Source organism: Salmo trutta, chromosome 1 (genome assembly GCF_901001165.1).
Source record: "Salmo trutta chromosome 1, fSalTru1.1, whole genome shotgun sequence".
Classification (NCBI taxonomy): domain Eukaryota; kingdom Metazoa; phylum Chordata; class Actinopteri; order Salmoniformes; family Salmonidae; genus Salmo; species Salmo trutta.
The window spans coordinates 37145704-37167370 of NC_042957.1; the positions used below are offsets into that span (position 1 = coordinate 37145704).

The 21667-nt window shown below is 42.0% G+C and overlaps 1 protein-coding gene across 2 annotated transcripts in view; it reads left to right on the forward strand.

The window, feature by feature from the left end:
• Positions 1 to 21667, forward strand: part of LOC115195387 (eukaryotic translation initiation factor 5) — a 31688-nt gene that overhangs the window by 7713 nt on the left and 2308 nt on the right. For both annotated transcript variants that reach the window (XM_029755196.1, XM_029755205.1), the window contains exons 6-11: positions 3568 to 3679; positions 4347 to 4462; positions 5239 to 5400; positions 14791 to 14952; positions 20613 to 20777; positions 20993 to 21133. In XM_029755196.1, the coding sequence (XP_029611056.1) occupies positions 3568 to 3679; positions 4347 to 4462; positions 5239 to 5400; positions 14791 to 14952; positions 20613 to 20777; positions 20993 to 21133 (858 nt within the window). The remainder of the gene's footprint in view (positions 1 to 3567; positions 3680 to 4346; positions 4463 to 5238; positions 5401 to 14790; positions 14953 to 20612; positions 20778 to 20992; positions 21134 to 21667) is intronic.

Consider the following 21667-nt stretch of genomic DNA (forward strand, 5'->3'; position numbering starts at 1 on the left):
AACACTACCTGCCCAAAAGCATACTGTCAATTTTTGGTGGAGGAGGAATAATGGTCTGGGGCTGTTTTTCATGGTTCTGGCTAGGTCCCTTAGTTCGAATTAAGGGGAATCTTAACGCTACAGCATACACTGACATTCTAGAAGATTCTGTGCTTCCAACTTTGTGGCAACAGTAATGTTCCAATATCTAGTGGAAAGCCTTCCCTGAAGAGTGGAGGCTGTCATGGCAGCAAAGGTGGGCAACTCCATATTAATGCCAGTGATTTTTGGAATGAGATGTTCGACGAGCAGGTGTCCGTCATTTTGGTTATGTGTATTACTAGTAAGGACTAACATGGTATATTATAAAAAAAATATTGTGCCTTGAGTCTTTGAACAAAATAACTTGAATGAGTAGGTGTCCAAACTGGTACTGTATGTAAATAAGGTGTTAGGATTAGAAATGTTTGCGAATTAAATAAAACAGTTTTTGCTTTGTTATTGTATGTAGATTGAGAACTTTATTTAACACATTTTAGAATAATGTGGAAAAAGTCAAGGTGTCTGAATATTTTCCAAACGCACTGTACATTACCTTATCAGTCAGAGGGTCCTTGTCCTGCTCCTTCATTCATCAGCAACAAAGCATTGTGGTAGATGCATGTTGGGTGTGTGTCATGATGAGCAACTAGATGCTGTGCTTGACACATTTTATGAAATTGCTTATTCCAGTTACTAATAAGCACGAACCCATTATGAAAATAACTGAACTGTTAAATCCCCTTGGATTGATGAATTGAAAAATGGTATGGTTTAGAGGGATAAGGCAAATTATGGCAAACAAGTACTGCAAATTTAAGAAATGTTACTATGCTAAATAAAAAATAAACTATACTATGAAACAAACGATATAAAGAATGATAGTAAAAAGCTTTGGAGCACCTTAAATGACATTGAGGGGGAAAAAGCCAACTTGGCGCTATCATTCATTGAATCCAGGTGGCTCATTTATCACACAACTCTGATGTTGCCAACTACTTTTAAGATGTTTTCATTGGCACGATAAGCAAACTTAGGGATGACATGCCAGCAACATACTTGGCTGTGGTGTCAGCAATTTATTTATCTGACCAAATTATGAAAGACAATTGTACTTATAAATTCTGAAGTGGAAGAGGTGAAAAAATTGTCTTTCAACAATGACAAGCCACTGGGGTCTGACAATCTGGATGGAAAATTACTGAGGATAATAGCTAATGATATTGCCACTCCTATTTGCCACATCTTCAATCTAAGCCTACTAGAAAGTGTGTGCCCTCAGACCTGGAGGGAAGCTAAAGTCATTCAGCTACCCAAGAATAGTAAAGCTCCCTTAACTGGTACCAACCCTTAGTAAACTTCCAGAAAGAATTGTGTTTGACTAGATACAATGCTATTTCATAGTTAACAAATTGACAACAGACTTTCCGCACTCATAGGGAAGGACTCTCAACAAGCACGGCACTTACAAAAATGACTGACTGGCTAAAAGAAATTGATAAAATGATTGTGGGGGCTGTCTTGTTAGACTTCAGTGCAGCTTTTGACATTATCGATCATAGCCTGCTGCTGGAATAACGTATGTGTTAGGGCATTCCACCGCCTACACAGAGGGTGTTCTTTAATGGCAGCATCTCAAACATAATCCAGGTAAAATCAGAAGTTCTCCAGGGTAGCTGTTTAGGCCCCTTGCTTTTTACAATCTTTACTAACGATATGCCACTGGCTTGGAGTAAGGCCACTGTGTCTGTGTGTGGATGACTCAACACTATACACATCAGCTACTACAGAGACTGAAATGACTGCAACACTTAACAAAGAGCTGCAGTTAGTTTCGGAATGGGTAGCAAGCAATAAGTTGGTCCTAAATATTTCCAAAAGCATTGTGACAAATCATTCACTAAACCCTAAACCTCAACTACATCTTGTAATGAATGATGTGGAAATTGAGCAAGTTGAGATGACTAAACTGCATGGAGTAACTCTGGATTGTAAACTGTCATGGTCAAAACATATTGTTACAACAGTAGCAAAGCTGGGGAGAAGTCTGTCCATAATAAAGTACTGCTCTGTATGCTTAACACAATCAACAAGGCAGGTCCTACAGGCCCTGGTTTTGTCTCACCTGGACTACTGTTCAGTCGTGTGGTCAGGTGCGACAGAGGGACTTGGGAAAATTGCAGTTGGCTCAGAACAGGGTAGCACGGCTGTCCCTTGGATGTACACAGAGCTAGCATTAATGGCATGCATGTCAAGTCTCTCATGGCACAAAGTGGAAGAGTGATTTGACGTCTTCATTACTTGTTTTTGTAAGGGGTGTTGACAAGCTGAATATACCCAGATGTTTGTTTAAACTACTAGCACACAGCTCGGACACCCATGCATACCCCACAAGACATGCCACCGGAGGTCTCTTCACAATCCCCAAGTCCAGAACAGACAATGGGAGGTGCACAGTACTACATAGAGCCATGACTACATGGAACTCTATTCCACATCAGGTAACTGAAGTCACAACCGGTCTAACTAAATGTCATGACAGGTTATGACAGCGTCATGTGTTTTGACACTGGGTGTCATGTAGTGTTACCAACTTTTGTTTAAAGTAAATAAGATGAACTTGTATGCCTATGCTTAAAAAAATGTATATTTTACTCTGCTCTTCAAGTGCGCACAACCCCCGCCAGGCAGTGTTGTAGCTCAAGGTGGGATAGGCAATTTTATATAATTCATCGATTTTTGCCTTTGTGCTTTAATTTACCAGCTATGAAACAAAACGGCAGAAATACTTTAAACAGCTACTGCAGCATTTATTTTACCATAAATATGATCATACTGGACTTTTTTTTTATTGACAAATACGAGTGAAATGCGGAGCCCTGACCACCCGCCAATGTGGCTGGTGAAATGGACCTCTTACCAGCCAGAATCTACCTGCATGTGGCGGGTGTTCATTTTGGGCCCTGATTATGATCATGTAATGATAATGATCATGTTCTTGATATGCCACACCTGTCAGGTGGATGAGTTATTGTGACAAAGGAGAATTGCTCACTAACAGGGATGTGAACAAATTTGAGAAGTAAGCTTTTTGTGTATAGAACATTTCTGGGATCTTCCTATTTCAGCTCATGAAATATGGGACCTACACCTTTTTTAATATTTTTGTTACATGTAGTTTAAGCCAAGGCTCGGTTGAGTCTACTTTTTAGTCCTGGGCTGTGCTTAATCTAGGTCCATGCAGCTGGCACGTAATGATGCACCATTATGTTTAGGAGATGAAATTAAACATAATTTATGGTCACAAAGGCATTTTTATAGCTGCAAGAACGCAATTAGCTACTCAAAATGGAAATCATGCGTACTTGTTTTTATAATTTTGGGGCTGCACACGTCTGCCTACTTTTGCGACGCAACTACACAGGATTGCCATTTTGCATATCTTATTGTAGTTACTCCTTTGCCTACTGCAAAGGGTATAACTTAGGCTTTGGCCCTAAGGCTGTACTGAAAATGTTATTGTAATTTTTATGTATCACGTTCCTCCAGCACATCAACGCCAAGAAACAAACCATTGGGAACTCCTGCAAGGCCTGCGGCTACAGGGGCATGCTGGACACACGACACAAGCTCTGCACGTTCATCCTCAGGAATCCACCAGGTGCGCCAGACCAGCAACAAACAGGGTTTATGCATGCTCTGGGAATGCCTGAGAAAAGCAGGGAATTGTAAAGTATGTATGCAACTGGACAGAAGCCTTTTATTTCTTTCAGGAAAACTGCTTTGTCAGACATGCATTCCAGCATGGACATTCTGAAAATTCCATTCATTTAATATACTAATGTTTTCTTGCAAAGTCAGGAAATTTCAGAATATACTGTACAGGTTTGTTCAGTCTGAGGTTGTTCAATGTGGCCTTGGTTTAAAGACAACCCCGGACACACTATAGCCTTCATTTTAATGCACACGTGAACACAGCCATTCTTTTTATGTTGCTATACACAAGCAACTTATAAAGGCATTAGGTGAGTCACGTTAAGTGGTGTATTAAGGGTGTCAATGTGCAGGGTGAATTTACATGAGTCATTGTCATAGTCAAAGATGAGCAGCACTGAGCATTGGAGTATTCTGAGGGCAGCATCTGCTCTCCCAGTGGTTTTTAACACTGCCAGAAATCATTTGAATGCTCCATGGGTTTATTGAATTAACTACACTAAAAAAACACTGCTTCTCCTGCTGGGTAAATGTCTGAGAAACACAAGGAATGGAGGAAAGATTGTAATAATAGCTTCTATCCTGACTGCCGTCATCTCTCTGTCTGCAAACAGAGGACACTGGGTCTGCCAAGAAGAAGGAGAAGAAGAGCAAGAAGAAGGACAAGGAGAACAGCTCCAGTGATGGCGAAGCCGCAAACCACAATGACATAGACGCCCCCGATGCTGTGGTGAGTACAAGCACTTCATCTCCCAGTGCCAGCCAGACCTCTGTCAAATACTTTGTTGTAAACTTCAGGTGCGCTCGATTTTGCTTGACCGGCGTGAAGGTTGCGCTTGACAGACCTTGACCTGGAGACTTGTCTTGCAAGGCCTAGTTGCCTAACCGTTGACATTGTTGTGACTTTACTTTCATTAATCGGACTATTTATTTAAACCACTATGTTTAATTGTTACCCGATTTTAAATGAATCATGTCACAATTAACTTGTTATGATTTGGGGCACCACGGATGAAGTTGTTTTAAAGCGTTACCATCTCCCGAATTAAACTCTTAAGGTCTTTACCTATTACATACATTTACCTAAGGGGTGGGAGAGGGTCTGCTTATTGTCAGACATTGCCAGGCTGATCTGACCCATTGTGATCCTTACAGGACAGTCATGACTACATTATGGTTCATGATTTTTATTCCCATCCCTCTGCCTTTGTTCACTCTCCTTCACAGATCTGATATAACTGGATAGGTGAAAGCTTTATGGCACGATCTAGGTAGAGCTGTTTATTACACTTAACCAATTGTCTCGGAGCCATGAAGGGGAGTGAACGAGAGTAGATGGGAGGGGACAACTGTCTGGAATGAAACCCAACCCCAGTCTCCATTCTATCCCATTGGTCTTGTTTCTCTGTAGCATACAGCCTCATTGGAATAGTTTCCACTGTGTAACACTGATCTGTCTTATTTTCAATAGCGCTGTATAACTCAAATCTAATGGATATGCTCTAGGACCGAGATGACGATGACGAGGACTGGGCGGAGGAGACGACTGAGGAGGCCCAGCAGCGCAGGATGGAGGAGATCAGCACGCACGCTAAGAACCTGACCCTCAGCGAGGACCTGGAGAAGCCCTTGGAGGAGAGGGTCAACCTCTTCTACAACTTTGTCAAGGTCAGACTCCAAACCCTGTCCAGGAATGACCCCTTTTCTGTTTTGCCATAACACACTTGCTTATTGCTCAGTTAAGTGTGAAGACTCGAGCCCTGCACAGAAACAACCCGCACCTCCCTAGTTCATACTCGCTTCATACAGATTCTGTTTACAAAGGTCACAGTGGTTACAATTGGCTCAGTCACCCCACCGTCTGTAACCATTCCCCAGGTCGTTACTGTAAATGAATGTGTTCTCAGTCAACTTACCTGGTAAAAAAAAAAAAGTGGTGACCTTAGGGTTGTCACCTCAATTCTCTAAACTAAAGCCTATTTTGCCTGGGTCCTGTTGCCTTGCTTATTGATCGCTTGCATAAATGAATTAAGTAATTCATAGATGTATCTAAATGGGTTTGCTAGACTACACACGGAAATTAATACACACTAAGCAGAGCTCAAATACAGTGTGGTATGTAATTACGTTGCTGCTGCTTTTTGAGCAGGTCTCTTCATTTAAAATTACACACTGTCACCATATCTTTTCATTATGGCTGTCGAAATGCTGGCTATTAAAATCAGATCAAATAACAGGATTAGAAATCCAAGGTTTAAAAACAAAGTTGACAAGTTTTAAAAGAAGTCCGCAAGCTGCAATTTCTCATTGAAGATCTAGGTAACTTTTCTGGCCTCTCTGGACAAAAACCTAATTATAAGTGTACCATATTACGTATTGGATAAAAAAAATATAAAGTGGGCTGATGGTGAAGTAGATATACTTGGTATTCCTTTCACAAAATATATAGATGAGTGCTCCACAAAGAATTTCAATAGAAAACTAGTAAAAATGGACTAGATCCTGCAACATGGAGAGGTAAATACATTTTTCCATAAAGAGACGGGTATCTGATTTAACTCCTTAGTCATATCAGTTTACTCATTAATGGGTCTGCGGTCAAACGACCACCCCTCATCACTGTCAAACGCTCCCTAAAACACTTCAGCGAGCAGGCCTTTCTAATTGACCTGGCCCGAGTATCCTGGAAGGATATTGACCTCATTCCGTCAGTAGAGGATGCCTGGTTATTCTTTAAAAGTGCCTTCCTCACCATCTTAAATAAGCATGCCCCATAATTTTTTTTTTATTATCCAGGAACAGATATAGCCCTTGGTTCTCTCCAGACCTGACTGCCCTTGACCAGCACAAAAACATCTTGTGGCGTTCTGCATTAGCAATCGAACAGCCCCTGTGATATGCAACTTTTCAGGGAAGTTAGGCACAAATATACACAGGCAGTTAGGAAAGCTAAGGCTAGCTTTTTCAAGCAGAAATTTGCATCCTGTAGCACAAACTCAAAGTTCTGGGACACTGTAAAGTCCATGGAGAATAAGAGCACCTCCTCCCAGCTGCCCACTGCACTGAGGCTAGGAAACACTGATAAATCCACTATAATTGAGAATTTCAGTAAGCATTATTTTTCAACAGATGCTTTCCACCTGGCTACCCCTTCCCCGGTCAACAGCCCTGCGCTCCCCACAGCAACTCGCCCAAACCTCCCCCACTTCTCCTTCACCCAAATCCAGATAGCTGATGTTCTGAGAGTTGCAAAATCTGGACCCCTACAAATCAGCCGGGCTAGACAATCTAGACCCTATCTTTCTAAAATTATCTGCCGCAATTGTTGCAACCCCTATTACTAGCCTGTTCAACCTCTTTCGTATCGTCTGAGATTCCCATAGATGGGAAAGTTGCTGCGGTCATCCCCCTCTTCAAAGGGGGAGACACTCTAGACCCAAACTGTTACAGACATATATCTATCCTACCCTGCCTTTCTGAGGTCTTTGAAAGCCAAGTTAACAAACAGATCACAGACCATTTCAAATCCCACCGTACCTTTTCCGCTGTGCAATCTGGTTTCAGAGCTGGTCATGGGTGGACCTCAGCCTCGCTCAAGGTCCTAAACGATATCATAACCGCCATCGATAAGAGACTTTACTGTGCAGCCATATTCATCGACCTGGCTAAGACTTTCGACTCTGTCAATCACAACATTCTTATTGGCAGACTCGACAGCCTTGGTTTCTCAAATGATTGCCTTGCCTGGTTCACCAACTACTTCTCTGCTAGAGTTCAGTATGTCAAATTGGAGGGCCTGTTGTCCGGACCTCTGGGTTGCCACAGGGTTCAATTCTCGGGCCGACTCTTCTCTATATGCATCAATGATGTCTCTCTTGCTGCTGGTGATTCTCTGATCCAGCTCTACTCAGACGACACCATTCTGTATACCTCTGGCCCTTCTTTGGACACTGTTAACTAACCTCCAGATGAGCTTCAATGCCATACAACACTCCTTCCGTGGCCTCCAACTGCTCTTACATGCAAGTAAAACTAAATGCATGCTCTTCAACCGATCGCTGCCCGTCCAGCATCGCTACTCTGGATGGTTCTGACTTAGAATATGTAGACAACTACAAATACCTAGGTGTCTGGTTAGACTGTAAACTCTCCTTCCAGACTCACATTAAACACCTCCAATCCAAAATTAAATCTAGAATCGGCTTCCTATTTCGCAACAAAGCATCCTTCACTCATGCTGCCAAACATACCCTTGTAAAACTGACCATCCTACCGATCCTTGACTTTGGCGACGTCATTTACAAAATAGCCTCCAACACTCTACTCAATAAACTGGATGCAGTCTATCACAGTGCCATCCGTTTTGTCACCAAAGCCCCATACACTACCCACCACTGCGACCTGTACACGCTCGTTGGCTGGCCCTTGCTTCATACTCGTCGCCAAACCCACTGGCTCCAGGTCATCTATAAGTCTCTGCTAGGTAAACCTTCTCAGCTCACTGGTCACCATAGCAGCACCCACCCGTAGCACGTGCTCCAGCAGGTATATCTCACTGGTCACCCCCAAAGCCAATTCATCCTTTGGCCACCTTTCCTTCCAGTTCTCTGCTGCCAAGGACTGGAATGAACTGTAAAATCTTACCTCCCTCACTAGCTTTAAGCACCAGCTGTCAGAGCAGCTCACAGATCACTGCACCTGTACATTGCTCATCTGTAAATAGCCCATCCAACTACCTCATCCCCATACTGTATTTTATTTATTTATTTATTTATTTATATATCTTGCTCCTTTGCACCCCAGTATCTCTGTGCATATTCATCTTCTGCACATTCTACCATTCCAGTGTTTTAATTGCTATATTGTAGTTACTTTGCCACATGGCCTATTTATTGCTTTACCTCTTATCCTACCTCATTTGCACATGCTGTATATAGATTTTTCTACTGTATTATTGATTGTATGTTTGTTTATTCCATGTGTAACTCTGTTGTTTGTGTCGAACTGCTTTGCTTTATCTTTGCCAAGTTGCAGTTGCAAATGAGAACTTGTTCTCAACTAGCCTACCTGGTTAAATACAAAAATGTACTTTTGGCGGTGCCTACTGCAGATTCGTTTTTCAAATCATATGGGCAAGAACTTGATCTGGGATGTTAAACCAGACCATATAAAGCATGCATACACCTCTGTAAAAGCTTTACTTATACAAATGTTTTACTTGAACCCGAAATGGTTCTCAAGTAGATAACTAAGAAAAGCTTATTCCTTGTTTTGAAAATGGCCTTTTTGCCTTTGTGCAGATTGCCATGTCACATTTTCGATTAATTGAAAATGAAACCTTTTTCAACCAAGCAATGCAGAGCTGGTTAGAATTTCAATTTCATACCCCACAATTTTTTAAAATAAATATTACATTTTATGGTTGAACGCAAATGTACTGGTTGACTATAGTATTTTTGTTTTTCTACTGAACAAAAATATAATCGCAATATGCAACAATTTTAGACTTTACAGAGTTACAGTTCATAGAAGGAAATCAGTCAATTAAAATACATTCATTAGGCGCTAATCTATGGATTTCATATAACTGGGAAGGGGCGCAGCCATGGGTATGCCTGGGAGGGCATAGACCCACCCAATCAGAATTAGGTTTTCCCCCCACAAAAGGGCTTTATTACAGACAGAAATACTCCTAAGCCCCCCCCCCCCCCAAATTTGAAAGAAATTAGCTTTTTGTGCATATGGAATATTTCTGGGATCTTTCATTTCACCTCATAAATTGGGAAGAACACTTTACATGTTTTAATTTCAGTTCAGTGTAAATTATATTGTAAATTGGAATTTACAACCAATTGATTACAGCAGTGGTTCCCAAACTTTTTATAGTCCCGTACCCCTTCAAACGTTCAACCTCCAGCTGCGTAACACCTTTAGCACCAGGGTCAGCGCACTCTCAAATGTTTTTATTATTATATTTTGCCATTGTAAGCCTGCACACTATACGATATGTTTAAGAAATGTAACAATGAGTGTGTTTTTGTCACAACCCGGCATGTGAGAAGTGACAAAGCTTTTATAGGACCAGGGCACTAATAATCTATAATTTTGCTCTTTATTTAGCCATCTTACATATAAAACCTTATTGGTTCATCAAAAATTGTGAATAACTCAACCCAGATTAATGAGGAAGGTGTGCTTGAAAGGATGCACATAACTCTGCAATGTTGGATTCTATTGGAGCGAGTCTCTGTCTTAATATGGGCTATGTGGGACGCAAGCGTCCCACCCCTGGTACACCCTATCAACAACAGGTGAAATATCAAGAGCGCCAAATTTGAAAACAATTAAATGTCATAATTCAAATTTCTCAAACATACAACTATCTTACACCCTTTGAAAGATAAACATCTCCTTACTCTAACCACGTTGTCCGATTTCAAAAAGGCTTTACGGCGAAAGCATAAAGTTAGATTATGTTAGGACAGTACATTGAAAATAGCTGTGTAATGTTTTGTCAATGCAAAGACACGCGTCACCAAAAGCAGAAAACCAGCTAAAATTATGCACTAACCTTTGACAATCTCCATCAGATGACACTCCTAGGACATTATGTTAGACAATACATGCATTTTTTGTTCTATCAAGTTCATATTTATATCCAAAAACAGCGTTTTACTATGGCGTTGGTGTTGAGGAAATCTTTTCCCTCCAATACCGCCAGTCAATCAGCACAACAAATTAAATAATTACTATTCGAAAACATTGGTAAAATATTATATTGTCATTCAAAGAATTATAGATTTACATCTCTTGAACGCAACCGGATTGCCAGATTTAAAAATAACCTTACTGGGAAATCACACTTTGCAATAATCTGAGCACTGCGCCCAGAAAAATACGCTTTGCGATACAGACTAACCGCAATGTTGGAGAGCTCTAAAATCGAAAATACTATGTAAATAATCCATTACCTTTGATTCTCTTCATCGGATGTCACTTCCAGGAATCCCAGGTCCATAACAAATGTAGTTTTGTTCGAAACAGCTCATAATTTATGTCCAAAAAGCTCCGTGTCGTTAGCACATGAACTATGCCCGCCGGACTTGTCTTCATGAAAGAGGGGGAAAAAAATATTTACGTTCGTTCAAACATGTCAAACGTTGTATAGCATAAATCATTAGTGCCTTTTTCAACCAGAACATGAATAATATTCAAGGCGGACGATTGCATTCTCTTTTAAAACGTATTGGAACGAGAGTACCCAACATGAACTCGCGCGCCAGAGTCTTATCGGCCACCACCGTTCCAAGGCTCTTGTTCGGTCAGATCTCACAGTAGAAGATTCAAACCACTTTGTAAAGACTGGTGACATCTAGTGGAAGCCATAGGATGTGCTCAACGATTAATAAGCCCCTGTGTGTTTCAATGGCATAGGCTTAAAGGTAATTCAACACATCAGGTATCCACTTCCTGTCAGAATTTGTCTCAGGGTTTTGACTGCCATATGAGTTCTGTTATACTTACAGACACCATTCAAACAGTTTTAGAAAATTCAGTGTTTTCTATCCAAACCTGAACAATAATATGCATATTCTAGCTTCTGAGTTGGTGTAGGAGGCAGTTAAAAATGGGCACATATTTTTTCCAAAATTCTCAATACTGCCCCCTAGCCCCAACAGGTTAAATAATTTTCCACACAGTCTGTGCCTGTATTTAGTTTATGCCAGTGAGGGCCAAGAATCCACTCACATAGGTATGTGGTTGCAAAGGGCATCAGTGTCTTAACAGCACGATTTGCCAAGGCTAGAAACTCTGAGCGCAGCCTTATCCAGAAATTTGGCAGTGGCTTCTGATTTTAAATGAAATTTTCACGGAACCGCTTGTTGCAATTTCGATGAGGCTCTCTTGTTCAGATATCGGTAAGTGGACTGGAGGCAGGGCATGAAAGGGATAACGAATCCAGTTTGTGTCGTCCCTTTCGGGAAAGTACCTGCGTAATTGCGCACCCAGCTCACTCAGGTGCTTCGCTATATCACATTTGACATTGTCTGTAAGCTTGAGTTCATTTGCACACAAATCATATAATGATGGAAAGACCTGTGTGTTGTCCTTGTTAATGCAGACAGAAAAGAGCTCCAACTTCTTAATCATAGCCTCGATTTTGTCCCGCACATTGAATCTAGTTTTGGAGAGTCCCTGTAATCCTAGAAGTGCGGTGGTTATCAAGTGGCGTCGGGAGCAACTGCTTGCACATGCATTACCTCTCCACTATGTCTTCCTGTCTTTGCTTTTGCGCCATCAGTACAGATACCGACATCTTGACCACCAAAGGCCATTTGATGTCACAAAGCTGTCCAGTACTTTTCAAAATAATCTCTCACATTGTCCTGGTTTGCAGAAGAGGATGTCTTCCTTAATTGATCCCCCCCATAAACGTAACGGACATATAGCAGGAGCTGTGCCAGGCCCACCACGTCTGACTCATCCAGCTATAACTCATATAATTCACTGGCTTGTATGCAAAGCAGTAATTGTTTCAAAGCATCTCCTGCCATGTCACTGATGCGTCGAAACAGTATTTGATGAAGGCGGTGTCTGTATAGTGTTTTGGGCCTTTTCCCCCAGCGTTGTCCCAGCCATATCCGCTGCAGCAGGAAGAATGAAGTCCTCCACAATAGTATGGGGCTTGCCTGTCCTAGCCACTCGGTAGCTCACCATATAAGACGCTTCTAGCCCCTTCTTATTAATGGTATCTGTTGCTTTTATACATGTCGTACTACTCGAACAATGTCTTTATTTTCTCTCAAACTCCTGTGGCTTATTTGTCTTATTGTCCTGTTTCTAAAATGTCTGCACAAGTGTAATGGTTAATGTGATTGGATGTTAATTATTTTACTAGGCTACCTGTATTTGACATTGTTATTTTGCTGAACACTAGATGGTTTTATTTTTGTCAGTGAAATGGGGCATTACCCCAGAAATGGAGGCGACAGGTGGCAGCGGGAGGAGGTAGGGAACTGGTCTGTCTGCCAAATATAAAGGATCAAAACTAGCGGAGGAACAAAAATGGCATAAATAGGAAAGTATACCCGTTTGTAATTTGAGGACCAGGATGTTGACAGCAGTGCAAAATAGCTGGGAAGAGATTTTTATGTACCCATTCCATGGTGTTATGAATTGATACATAAAATGATGCAAGATTCAAGACTTCGTGGGGAGGGGGGTTCACAGGTTGGTTGGGAGCAGCTCGTGGGGTAACTGTGGGGAGGTCGCTGGTTCGGGTCCCCGATTTGAGTTGGCGGGAGATATGTTGATGTGCCCTTGGGCGGGGCGCTTGACCCTGGTTGCTCTGGATGAGTGTGTCTGTTAGATGACTGAATGTAATGTAAAACCATTATTTTTATTTTTTTTAGTCTATAAAGAAAGTTTATGTACAGTACCAGTCAAAAGTTTTGACACCAGCTTTGCACACTCTTGGTACTCTCTCAACCAGCTTCACTTGGAATGCTTGAAGGAGTTCCCACATGCTGAGCACTTATGGGCTCTTTTCCTTCCCTTTGTGGTCCAACTTAACCCAAACAATCTCAATTGGGTTGAGGTAGGGTGATTGTGGAGGCCAGGTCATCTGATGCAGCACTCCATCACTCTCCTTCTTGGTCAAATAGCCCTTACACAGCTTGGAGGTGTGTTGGGTCAGTGTCCTATTGAAAAACAAATGATAGCCCCACTAAGCCCAAACCAGATGGCATGGCGTATCGCTGCAGAATGCTGTGGTAGCCATGCTTGTTAAGTGTGCCTTGAATTCTAAATAAATCACTGACAGTGTCACCACCAAAGCACCATCACACCACCTCCATGCTTTACGGTGGGAACCACATGCGGAGATCATCCGTTCACCTACTCTGCGTCTCACGAAAACACGGCGGTTGGAACCACCAGCTTTCTACCGGTCTAACTTTTTATTTAACCAGGCAAGTCAGTTAAAAACCAATGGTTATTTACAATGACGGCCTACCCCGGCCAGACTCTAACCCGGACGATGCTGGGCCAATTGTGCGCTGCCCTATGGGACTCCCAATCACGACAGGTTGTGATTCAGCCTGGAATCGAACCAGGGTCTGTATTGACCCCTCAAGCATTGAAATGCAGTGCCTTAAGCCTCTGCACCACCGGGGAGCCTAAAAAAATGTAAATTGCTCGTATCTTGGCCTAAGCAAGTCTCTTATTGGTGTCCTTTTTAGTAGTGGTTTCTTTACAGCAATTCGACCATGAAGGTCTGATTCAGTGTCCTCTGAACAGTTGATGTTGAGATGTGTGTTACTTGAACTCTGAAGCATTTATTTGGGCTGCAATATCTGAGGCTGGTAACTCGGTCTTCCCTGTGGCGGTCCTCATGAGAGCCATATTCATCTTAGCGCTTGATGGTTTTTGCGACTGCACTTGAAGACACTTTCAAAGTTCTTGAAATGTTCTGCATTGACTAACCTTCATGTCTTAAAGTAATGATTGAGTATTGTTTCCCTTTGCTTATTTGAGCTGTTCTTGCCATTTCTGGACTTGGTCTTTTACCAAGTAAGGCTAGCTTCTGTAACCCCCCCCCCAACTTGTCACAACACAACTGATTGGCTCAGACGCATTAAGAGGAAAAGAAATTCCACAAATTTACTTTTAACAAGCCACACCTGTTAATTGAAATGCATTCCAGGTGACTACCTCATGAAGCTGGTTGAGAGAATGCAAAGCTGTCAAGGCAAAAGGGTGGCTACTTTTGAAGAATGTAAAATAAAATATATTTTGGTTTGTTTAACACTGTTTTGGTTACTACATGATTCCATATGTTATTTCACAGTTTTGATGTCTTCACTATTATTCTACAATGTAGAAAATAGTAAAAATAAACCTGGAATGAGTAGGTGTCCAAACTTTTGACTGGTACTGTGTATATATCAGTTGTATAAGGATCAATAAAAAAAAATAGTGAATGGAAAGCTGACTCAAGATGTCCTCAACTGTTTGTGAGATGTCTCTGAGTGGCTCACTCTGTCACTCTCTCGACAGCAAAAGAAGGAGGACGGTGCCGTCGACTTCTCGGACAAAGAGATCCTGGCCGAGGCTGAGCGTCTGGACGTGAAGGACACGGCCCCGCTGATCCTGACTGAGCTTTTGATGGACGAGAACATCCGCGACCAGATCAAGAAGTACAAACGTCACTTCCTCAGAGTGAGTCTCCGATTAGCATGCTAGTAGATACTTAGTCATTGCGCAAATGCTAAACTCAGCAAAAAAATAAAAGTGTTTATTTTCAGCAACTTAACCTCTCTGGCGCATGTGGGACGAACTCGTCCCACCTACGTAACAGCCACTGAAATCCAGTGGCGCGATTTTTGAATCGTTAGAAATACTATTACTTCAATTTCTCAAACATATGACTATTTTACAGCTATTTAAAGACAAGAATCTCGTTAATCTAACCCCACTGTCCGATTTCAAAAAGGCTTTACAACGAAAGCAAAACATTAGATTATGTCAGCAGAGTGCCCAGCCAGAAATAATCACACCCATTTTTCAAGCTAGCATATCATGTCACATAAACCCAAACCACAGCTAAATGCAGCACTAACCTTTTATGATCTTCATCAGATGACACACCTAGGACATTGTGTTATACAATACATGCATGTCTGTTCAATCAAGTTCATATTTATATCAAAAAACAGCTTTTTACATTAGCATGTGACGTTCAGAAAAAGCATAACCCCCGCAAACTTCCGGGGAATTTACTAACAGTTTGCTAAATTACTCACGATAAACGTTCACAAAAAGCATAACAATTATTTTAAGAATTATAGATACATTACTCCTCTATGCACTCGATATGTCCGATTTTAAAATAGCTTTTCGGATGAAGCACATTTTGCAATAATCTAAGTACATAGCCCGGCATCACAGGGCTAGCTATTTAGATACCCACCCAGGTCAGCCTCCACCAAAATCACATTTCCTATAAGAAAAATGTTCTTACCTTGCTTGTTCTTCGTCAGAATACACTGCCAGGACTTCTACTTCAATAACAAATGTTGGTTTGGTCCCAAATAATCCATCGTTATATCCAAACAGCGACGTTTTGTTCGTGAGTTCTAGACACTATCAGAATGCTTCATCACGGTGTCGCGCATGGCGCATTGGCGTGACAAAAATGTCTAAATATTCCATTACCGTACTTCGAAGCATGTCAACCGCTGTTTAAAACCAATTTTTATGCCATTTATCTCGTAGATAAGTGATAATATTCCGACCGGGAATATGCATTGAGCCTAAACAGCCGAATTAAATTTCTCCTCAGGAGCGAATCGTGCACGCGCCTCATTCAAAGGTCCTCTGAGCCGCCACTTGCCAAAGCCGATAATGTGTTTCAGCCTGAGGCTCCCTCGTCAACCTTCAGTTATTTCCCGGGTTCTGAGAGCCTATTGGAGCCCTGGGAATTGTCACGTTACAGCTAAGATCCTTACTTTTCAATAAACAGATGCAAGACGCACGACTCCTTGTCAGACAGGGTACTTCCTGCTTGAAACCTTGTCAGGTTTTTGCCTGCCATAGGAGTTCTGTTATACTCACAGACACCATTCAAACAGTTTTAGAAAATTCGGAGTGTTTTCTATCCAAACCTGAACAATAATATGCATATTCTAGCTTCTGAGTTGGTGTAGGAGGCAGTTAAAAAAGGGCACATATTTTTTTCCAAAATTCTCAATACTGCCCCCTATCCCAAACAGGTTAACATGTGTAAATATATGTATGAACATAAGATTCATCAACTGAGACGAAAACTGAACAAGTTCCACAGATGTGACTAACAGAAATTGAATAATGTGTCCCTGAACAAAGAGGGGGGGTCAAGTCAAAAGTATCAGTCAGTATCTAGTGTAGCCAGGTTTATTTTTAGTGTAGCCACCAGCTGCATTAAGTACTGCAGTGCATCTCATGGTTCACAGTGTCCTCTGTTGTCATTTCTTTTGCCAGTTCTTGCTGTGAGATGTTACCCCACTTTTCTACCAAGGCACCTGCAAGTCCCTGGACATTTCTGGGGGGGGAATGGCCCTAGCCCTCACACTCCGATCCAACTGGTCCCAGATGTGCTCAATGGGATTGAGACTCGGGCTCTTCGCTGGTCGTGGCAGGACACTGACATTCCTGTCTTGCAGGAAATCACGCACAGAACTAGCAGTATGGCTGGTGGCATTGTCATGCTGGAGGGTCATGTCAGGATGAGCCTGCAGGAAGGGTACCACATGAGGGAGGAGGATGTCTTCCCTGTAACACACAGCGTTGAGATTGCTTGCAATGACAAGCTCAGTCCGATGATGCTGTGACACACCGCCCCAGACCATGACGGACCCTCCACCTCCAAATCGATCCCGCTCCAGAGTACAGGCCTCGATGTAACGCTCATTCCTTTGACGATAAATGCAAATCCGACCATTACACCTGGTGAGACACAACCTCGACTCGTCAGTGAAGTGCACTTTTTGCCAGTCCTGTCTGGTCCAGCAATGGTGGGTTTGTGCCCATAGGCAACGTTGTTGCCGGTGATGTCTGGTGAGGACCTGCCTTACAACAGGCCTACAAGCTCTCAGTCCAGCCTCTCTCAGCCTATTGCGGAAAGTCTGAGCACTGATGGAGGCATTGTGCGTTCCTGGTGTAACTTGGGCAGTTGTTGTTGCCATCCTGTCCCTGTCCCGCAGGTGTGATGTACCGATCCTGTGCAGGTGTTGTTACACGTGGTCTGCCACTGCTAGGATGATCAGCTGCCCGTCCTGTCACCCTGTAATGCTGTCTTCGGCGTCTCACAGTACGGACATTGCAGTTTATTGCCCTGGCCACATCTGCAGTCCTCATGCCTCCTTGCAGCATGCCTAAGGCACGTTCATGCAGATGAGCAGGGACCCTGGGCATCTTTCTTTTGGTATTTTTCAGAGTCAGTAGAAAGGCCTCTTTAGTGTCCTAAGTTTTCAAAACTGTGACCTTAATTGCTGACCGTCTAATGCTGTTAGTGTCTTAACTGGATTTCAGCCGTAAGAAGTTAACGGGATCGATATGACAACAGCCAGTGACAGTGCAGAGCGCCAAATTAAAAACAGCAAAAATCTCATAATTAAAATGTCTCAAACATACAAGTATTATACACCATTTTAAAGATAGGATTCTCATTAATCCAACCACAGTCTCCAATTTCAAAAAGGCCTTACAGCGAAAGCACACCAAACGATTGTTAGGTCAGCACCTAGTCACAAAAAAACATACAGCCATTTTCCAACCAAAGAGAGGAGTCGCAGAAATGGAGAAAATTAATCACTAACCTTTGATCTTCATCAGATGGCACTCATAGGACTTCATGTTACACAATACATGTATGTTTTGTTCGATGAAGTTAATATTTATATCCAAAAATCTCAGTTTACATTGGTGCGTTATGTTCAGTAATGTTTTGCCTCCAAAACCACCGGTGACTTTGCAGAGAGCCACATCAATTTACAGAAATACTTATCATAAACTTTGATAAAATATACAAGTGTTATGCACAGAATTAGATACACTTCTCCTTAATGCAACCTCTGTCTACGGCGAAAGCGAACTTTGCAATAATCTGAGTACAGCGCTCAAACATCAAAACAATCCATACAGATACCTGCAATTTTGGAGTCAACAGAAGTCACAAATACCATTATAAATATTCACTTTGATGATCTTCATCGGAATGCACTCCCAGGAATCAAAGTTCCACATTAAATGTTTGTTTTGTTCGATAAAGTCCATCCTTTGTCCAAGCGTTCCGTCGAGTAATCCAAACGCACTGCTCACGCAGTTAGTTCAGACGAATAGTCAAAGTTATTACAGTTCGTAGAAACATGTCAAACATTGATTCTATACAATGTTTAGGATGTTTTTATCATAAATCTTCCATAATATTCCAACCGGACGATTCCTTTTGTCTTCAGAAATGAAAAGGAACACAGCTAACTCTCACGGGAGTGCGCGCCACTGAGCTCATGTCATTTTCTCAGTCATCTGATTCCAATGGCTCTTATTCTCTCCCCATTCACAGTAGAAGCATGAAACAACGTTCTAAAGACTGTTGACATCTAGTGGAAGCCTTAGGAAGTGCAAAATGACCCCACAGACACTGTATCCTGGATAGGCAATCACTTGAAAAACTACAAACCTCAGATTTCCACACTTCCTGGTTGGATTTTTTTCTCAGGTTTTTGCTTGCCATATGAGTTCTGTTATACTCAGACATCATTTAAACAGTTTTAGAAACTTCAGTGTTTTCTATCCAAATCTACTAATAATATGCATATCTTAGCTTCTGGGACTGAGTAGCAGGCAGTTTACTCTGGGCACCTTCTTCATCCAAGCTACTCAATACTGCCACCCATCCATAAGAAGTTAACGACCGTTCCACAGGTGCATGTTCATTAATTGTTTATGGTTCATTGAACAAGCATGGGAAACGGTGTTTAAACCCTTTTACAATGAACATCTGTGAAATGATTTGGATTTTTACGAATTATCTTTGAAAGACTGTCCTGAAATAGGGCTGTTTATTTTTTTTGCTGAGTTTATTTGGCATTTGCTCGCTTAACTTCCTTTAGTGGGCACAGACGTTAAAATGGTATCCATAAGTTTGTCTGACTCTGTAGACTAAGTGCTCATTGCCGAAATCGTTAGATATCTTTTTCATTTCCATGGAAATAATACTGCGTGTGCTTCTCTGCCCATGCCTGTAGCCTGCACAGGCTATTTAATATGCACATTTGATCTCGCATGCACACACCACTAGAGTTGAGGAAGGTTACTGAACTTGAAGCAGAATTATACTTTGAGAGTTCATGAATAGTGCTACAGGTACTTATATACAATAGGTAACGCATACAAAACAAAGATAACCGTTTGAAATATTTTGCGGGACTAAATTATTTTAATTCTGAAGTTGTTTACGCCTGCTGCGTGAGAAATCCAGACCGCTCCGCAAGCTCTGTCGGGGCTGCAGGTCTTGCAGCTCTCGAGTGAGAGGGTCAGGGCTGCTACTCTAGTTGTTAGGGAAAGGGGGGGATACCTAGTCAGTTGTACATTTCAGTTGAATGCAGTCAGTTGTGTCTTCCGCATTTAACCCAACCCTTCTGAATCAGAGCGGTGCGGGGGGCTGCCATTTTCGACATTCGCGTCTTTGGTGCCCGAGGAACAGTGCCTTGCTCAGGGGAAGAACGACAGATTTTTACCTTGTCAGCTCTGGAATTTGATCCAGCAACCTTTCGGTTACTGGCCCAACACTCTAACTACTAGGCCACCTGTTAATATAATAACATATGCTATTTAGCAGATGTTTTTATCCAAAGCGACTGACAGTCAGACGTGCATTTATTAATTTTTTTACGTATGGGTGGTCCTGGGAATCGAACCCACAATCTTGTCATTGCAAGAGCCATGCGCTTCCAACTGAGCCACAGAGGACCTCTGTTAACGCAAACTGGGCGTTGGGTCAGTGCTGTCACACTACTTGTGTCATTTGGTCTGATATTTAACTGAAATTTGCAATAGGTCAGTGCCGTCATATCAGTTGTTGGGTATGAGGTCAGTGCCCTGATGCCATTTGATGGACATCAGCTTAATATTGTCTATAGTTGGTGTTTGAACTGTGAGTTCCATAACGCATAAGACATGAAGCAGTGTCACAACACTAGTAATCTTAACACTAGCAATTGTTGGGACATAACCTCAACAAAATTGATTGTGGCAATAGAAACGGCTATAATCCTGCTGTTGGGTTTTGCTCAAACTCCATCCGCACCGTCAATTTAAAACATTTCTCTGGTGTCCAGTTTACCCACAACAACAAGAAGGCCCAGAAGTACCTGCTGGGTGGCTTTGAGTGTCTGGTGAAGCTGCACCAGTCCCAGCTTTTACCCCGCGTGCCCCTTGTCCTCAAAGACCTGTATGACGCCGACCTACTGGAGGAAGACGTCATCCTGGCCTGGGCTGAGAAGGTAATGGGGATAACCGTCAACAGGGATGATGGGATATTGTTTTTCTTCTTTACAACTTTGAATTTACCCAGGTCAGCGTCATGAAGGTCACTTATTTTGCAAGAGACCTGTCCAAGATATTTTACATATTAAGAGGAGACTCTGTAACCTACATTAGAACCTGTGAAATGACTCATTTTTCATCCTACCTCTAACACATCAATCCTGTGTGTCAGGTGTCCAAGAAATACGTGTCCAAGGAGCTGGCCAAAGAGATCCACGCCAAGGCAGCGCCATTCGTCAAGTGGCTGAAGGAAGCGGAAGAGGAGAGCGAGGGCAGCGGGGCGGACGAGGAGGAAGATGAAGATAATGTGGAGGTAATGACTTATCACTGCCTCTGATTTTACCTATATACATTCATTCCCGTCACGTGCATATAGACATAGGTTTGGTATTATGGCACTGACATGAAAATGGCCACTGTCGCAAGGTTTCCTCTTTACCATGGACCTATTCAGATACAGTGCCTTCAGAAACTATTCAGACCCCTTGACATTTCTATTGTTACAGCATGAATTTAAAATTGATTACATTTTAGATTTTGTCACTGGCCTACTCACAATACCCCATGTCAAAGTGGAATAATGTTTTACATTTTTACAAATTTAATAAAAAATGAAAAGCTTGAATGTCTTTCAATAAGTATTCAACCCCTTTATGGTAATCCTGAATAAGTTCAGAAGGAAAAGTGCGCTTAACTTCTATGTCCCACTCTATTCAACAGCCAGTGGAATCGCGTGGCGCGAAATACAAATACCTCAAATGCAATCATTTCAATATTTCAAACATACGACTATTTTACACCATTTGAAAGATAAGACTCTCGTTAATCTAACCACATTGTCCGATTT